The following is a 5,218-nucleotide window of genomic DNA, read 5'->3' as shown; positions in this document are numbered from 1 at the left end:
TTTAGGTCAATACTTAATTTTTAACTTTAATGTGCAAATAAATAGAAAAGGAAAACTACATTCAAAACAGCTGCAAAGGAAGTACAAGCCCCAGAACAGAAATTCTTCAAAAACAGAAGAGACGCCCCCTAGAAGCATGCAGGGTGGGGCTCGGCGGGGTCTGGCCCACACCCCGGGCCAGGAGGCGCGGAAGGGGCCGTGGGCTCCGAGGAGGATGGCTGCTGGCAGGGTCTGGTTCAGAAATTCCGGGAAGTTCCCTTCTTACAAAACAAAGATGTGGACAAAGTGCCTGGCACACTTGAGCAAACGCGGGCTCGGAGACACGGGGCAGGACACACTCACTGGCCTTAGAATCACCCAGGCCCCGAATCAAAGGTTTTGCAAACCTTGAGTTCCACAGATAACTTCTAGAAACACATCTCCACTTCCCAGAACGGCAGATTTGGCACAGTGCAGTTTGGGAGGGTGAGGGCTACTGCTGGGCGGAAACGATGCTGCAGGGAGAGGGTTCTGGGCCCCCGTTGGCTGGTCCCACTCTTGCCGGTGCCAGGAGCCCGGCCAGGGCTCCTCACGGTGCATGAATCTTAAAGAGCAGGTCCCCCAGTCCAAACCACTTGTCATTTGTGGCACAGAAAGTCCCGGACGCCTCGGTGGCATGGCTGCCTCAGCCCCTCAGGCCGCAACCTCTCCAGGTGCAGCGGCACTGTCAAGGGCGTACAGCTGCGGAGGCCCGAGAAGATGGCTCTCACTGCCCAGGAACCCGTGGGACGTGGCTGACTGCAGCGGTTACAACCACTAAGAGAGCATACGAATAAATATGTGTGTGCACATATATATTTCTAGAAGGTCCATCTCAGGTACATGACCTCAGCCCAGCTGTGGGGCCCCCTGGGAGCTGCAAGCCGAGCCCCCTCCCCTCAAGGGACCACAGTCTGGCTGCCAGGTCAATGCAGGATCCGGAGTCTTGTTTTCTCCAGAGCGGGTCTTCCAGACGGTTCTGGGGCCGCCTGCCCACTCTGCATCTTGACAGCAAAGCAGGATCTCAGTCTGGCTGAAAGCGCCTGCCTGCTCTCAAAGTGACCGACCAAGGACCCCAAGCATCAGCTGGGCTGAGCCCATGCCCCAACTATCAGATGCAGGCATGGCCCGTCTTGGGAAGTTTCCAGAAGTTCTCAGAATCATTCAGGAAGGACATGCTTTTCAAGCAGGTCCACCCAGGCCCTACTCCTTTGATGCCAGGGTCCCCTGAACGCCGACTCCCTCCCACACGCACGTTCAGCACGGTTCATGGCTGACTTCCAGACACCATGCGAACCAAGGACCGGAAGGGCCCCCCACCTGGGGATTTGGCACGTGTGATGAAAGGCGGTCCAGCAGGTGCACAAATGCCATCATTTGCTCCTTGGCCGGCGTGTCGATCCTCCCCCTTCAGGCAGGGACTGAGCCCCCAGAGGTCAAGTGCGGGAAGGGTTCAGGTTTGGCACAGAATGGGCCCAAAGGAAGCAGGAAAGCTGAGAGGGGCGGCAGCCCAGGGCCACGAGCTAACACAGCCCCGCCCTTCTCTGGAGCTCGTGGCCTTGGTGGCCTGTCAAGCAAGGCAGGGGCCACTCCGTCCCTCAGACAGTTCAGCTGAGTGCCCCTGAGGGACACTCAGGCCACATGTCATGGCGCCCCGGGGCGGGTCAGGGCGAGGCGGGGCGGCGGCTGTACTGCACGCGGTAGCGGGTCACAGGCAGGCCGTGCACGTGCACCGTCTCACAGAGTGTCCTGCAGGGCACCATGTCCCCGTCTTCCTCGCCCATCAGCCAGTCCCGTACCAGACCGGCTGCCTCCACCGTCACGTTGTCCTGCAGCCAGCGGCTGTGCCACTCCTCAAAGTGCTGGTGGTGGCGCAGCAGGACCAGCGGCTGCACCTGCAGGAGGGGCGGGAGGGCGGTCAGGGTGGCCTCGGCCGGACCCCGGTCCCCGGGCGGGGGTGGGGCGGGCAGCGCACCTGCTTGGCCCGGCACAGGGTCCCGCGGCGGTACATGTAGTCCTCGGAGTTGACGACGAACACCATCTTGTGGCTGCCGAGCCGGAAGCGGCAGTCCACGCTGCAGGCGCTCTGCACGCCCACCAGCCGCCTCCAGGACGCCTTGGCCTCGCCGCGCAGGGCGCGCACCTGCTCACACTGCCACCTGCGGAACTTCTTGAGGTTTCTGGGGGCGAGAGGAGGATGCGTGGGCTGGGAGCCCCTCACAGCCCCCAAACGTCATGAGACACCAACCTCCCGGGAGTCAGAGAAACACAAACTGATGCGACCCAAACCACCACCTGACCCCTTCCATTGGATGAAAAGTGAAAAAAAGCCAGGTGGGCCCTGGGGTGGGGGGCGCCCCCGGGCCCACAGGAAGGAACCACATCCACAGGGCCTCACCTCTGCAGGAACACTGGCTTCAGGAGAAAGCCCTCGGTGGGCGAGCTGGACGCCCCCTCGGTCCCCACGTACTGCTCCACGTACCGAGCCAGGTGCTGCGGGAAGAGGGAGGCGGGCCCGCGTCACTGTGGGCCCAGACCCCTCTCACCTGACATCGGGACTCAGGGGCGCCCGGGAATTTCGTCCCCATCCCACAGAGCCCTGGGAGGACGGCAGCTCCCCGGGAGCTCCCCGTGATGGAGAGCACTGGACAGCAGCTCCGGATAAAGCACTCATGTCGAGCCAGGAGTCAGACACGTGTGGCATCTTGTGCTTACTTGGATACTTCCCTGCTAGGAAATACTCCCCCACCCATGCTGGGTCCGTCACGTGACACGCTCATGTGGGGAATGGGGCCCTCACGCAGAGGACAGCAGGGTCTGGGGGGTAGGAACGACATCAAGACACTAGCAACAGGGGAGGGCCAGGTGGGAGCTGGGGGTGAGCAGGAGGCCGGGCCTGCAGGGGCCACAGGCCCGGGGTGGACCCAGCCTGCAGTCCCCGAGTGACCCTTCCTCTGTCCCCACCCTGTAAAAGCCAGAGGCTACTCTGGACTCGGGGCTAACAAACCACATCTGCTGGCGACTTCTGGAAGGAGCAGGGTATGCAGCCCCCACCGCGTGGGGAGGCCTGAAGTGCGCAGGGCAGGGTGCTGCGAGGGAGGCCCCCACTGGCCGTGGGGCTGGTAAAGGAGGCACCACGTGCATCTCAGAGCATGGACCCGGGGACCTCTCCTGGGGGGTCAGGGACCAGGATCCTACGCTCTGGGGGTCACGCTTGGGGAGTGCAGGGTCACACACCACGGGGTCTGAGCGACCATGCGGGCCACGGGCCCAAGGGGGACATGTCCCGGCGTCTGCAGCAGGTGGGAAGGGCGGGAGCAGGTTTTCGAAGCAGCTCCCCAGGGTGGGCGTCCTGCAGCCTGTGCCTGGCCCGCATGTGCACGGGGCTCGCAGGGGGCACCCCACAGTGCCGCCGCGGCTGCCACAGGCCCCCACGGTGCATGCAAGGCGCAGAGTGCGGGGCTGTGGTTCTCACCTGGACCTCCACGGGGTCCTCAGTCTGGGCCTCCTCGGTGTCCAGAAGCTCAATGGTCATGATCACCTGCCCTTTGCGCTGCAGGAACATCACCTGGGGAAGAAGGGGGTGAGTGGCCGGAAGCCCCCACAAGGGCCCAGAACGAGGCTTAGCCGCCTTCCCCAGTCCCCAGGGGGCCGGACAGGAGGAGCGTGTGGGGTTAGGCAGGCCACGTGTGGGCCCAGGCTGGCCTCTCGGGCCGGAGCAACGCGGCCCCATTGTCCCCTGCCGCGGGCGCCCTCCTGGCCTTGAGGCCGGCCCCCCTCACCTTGAAGCAGTTCTCGTCAGCCATGCACCGCTCGGCCTTCCACTGGTAGCTGGTCTCCCTGGCGGCGCGCACGCAGCGGGAAGACAGGCTCCCCCCCGCGGCGCCCCGCTTCTTCTCGTTCAGGTAGAGCTCCACCACCTTCAGACAGACGTCGTCACTCACGAGGTGGTGCAGCTGGCAGGGAGGGAGAGCGGTGGGTGCGGGGCGTGCGTGCCCCCGGTGCGGGGGACAGCTTGAGCCCTACCCCCACCCCCGCCGGAGCCCGCCCCTGCTGAGGACGCCAGTGAAATGCACGAGGTGGGCACGAAGGCCAAGGTCCACCGGGCTGCACCGGGTGCTGCCCAGCCCAGAGCAGCCCCACGATCCCTGCGGGAGCAGGAGAAACACCCGGAAAAGAATACAGAGAGGAAAAGGTGCCAAAGCAGGCGTGGTGATTAAAGGCGGTGCAACGTCAAGTAATTTCTCCCTAAGTGCTCTGCTATAAAAACGATTAATTCTTTTAATCCCTATAAACACGCTTAAAACCTTGAGGCTTAGGAGGAGAGGAGTAAGGGAGCGGCCGGGCAGCAGGCGAGACCGAGCAGGTGAGTGGGCACCGCTGGGGGGTGGGGGGGGACAGGCTGCAGCAGGCCCGGGCTCGGGTCCTCCCTGCACACTGCTCTGTGGAATAAAGACCACGTGGGGACACATGCACATTTCATACGAGGCCTGGTATGTGACAAGTTCCCAGCGAATACTGGCTGCAAAGTACTGGTAATGAAAGGAAAGGTAAACAAACAGAAAAGGCGAGCCTCGGGCAGCCCCGCGGGTTAGCAGCGAGGGCACGGATGGCCCTGCGTGCATAGGGGCCACGGCAAGGCAGGGAGATCGGGGCAGGGGGCCCGTGCCTGGCTGGGAGTCACCTGAACACCTCCACTTCACTGATTTTTCTTATTCCTGTTCTTTTTTTAATTTGAGAGAGAGGGCGTGTGTGTGAAAGAGAGTGCAGACGTGCGAGCGGCGCGGCAGGGGGGTGGGTGGGACAGAGCTGGAGAGAGAGAGAGAATCCCAAGCAGGCTCCATGCTCAGTGCAGAGCCGGACCCGGGGCTCAATCCCACAAACCTGGGACCATGAGCTGAGTCAAAAATTCAAGAGTCGGACGCTCGACCGACAGCCACCAGGCACCGCTCTTTTCCTTTTTTTAAAATAAGTTCCACAGGAGACGTTTGTGGAAAGGAGGATTAAAAAACAAGCAAACGTGAATCCAAGGGTCTGTTCTGGTGCAGCCCTCGGGCACGGAAGGTAAGGCTGCTGTCCCCAGACCTGTGGCCGCCAGGGGCAGGCGGGACACCCAGCCCTATAACTATCTCGTGCCCCTGCTCCCTCAACAGGGTCTACAGTGGTCACGACTAGAGAGAGTGACAGGAAGGGACAAAGC

General features: G+C 62.4%; 1 protein-coding gene across 1 annotated transcript in view; it reads right to left on the bottom strand.

The window, feature by feature from the left end:
• SIN3B (SIN3 transcription regulator family member B) overlaps nt 1-5,218 on the bottom strand; it is a 38,950-nt gene continuing 33,732 nt past the window's right edge. Inside the window, exons 15-19 of the mRNA XM_029917847.1 lie at nt 3,801-3,974; nt 3,494-3,586; nt 2,417-2,511; nt 1,994-2,198; nt 1-1,913 (exon numbers count right to left, since the gene is read on the bottom strand). Of these exons, the coding sequence (XP_029773707.1) occupies nt 1,683-1,913; nt 1,994-2,198; nt 2,417-2,511; nt 3,494-3,586; nt 3,801-3,974 (798 nt within the window). The 3' untranslated portion in view covers nt 1-1,682. The remainder of the gene's footprint in view (nt 1,914-1,993; nt 2,199-2,416; nt 2,512-3,493; nt 3,587-3,800; nt 3,975-5,218) is intronic.

The sequence above is a fragment of the Suricata suricatta genome, chromosome 12, assembly GCF_006229205.1.
Source record: "Suricata suricatta isolate VVHF042 chromosome 12, meerkat_22Aug2017_6uvM2_HiC, whole genome shotgun sequence".
In the NCBI taxonomy this organism is placed as follows: domain Eukaryota; kingdom Metazoa; phylum Chordata; class Mammalia; order Carnivora; family Herpestidae; genus Suricata; species Suricata suricatta.
The sequence above is the reverse complement of the archived record's forward strand: the minus strand, read 5'-3'. Positions and strand labels throughout refer to the sequence as shown.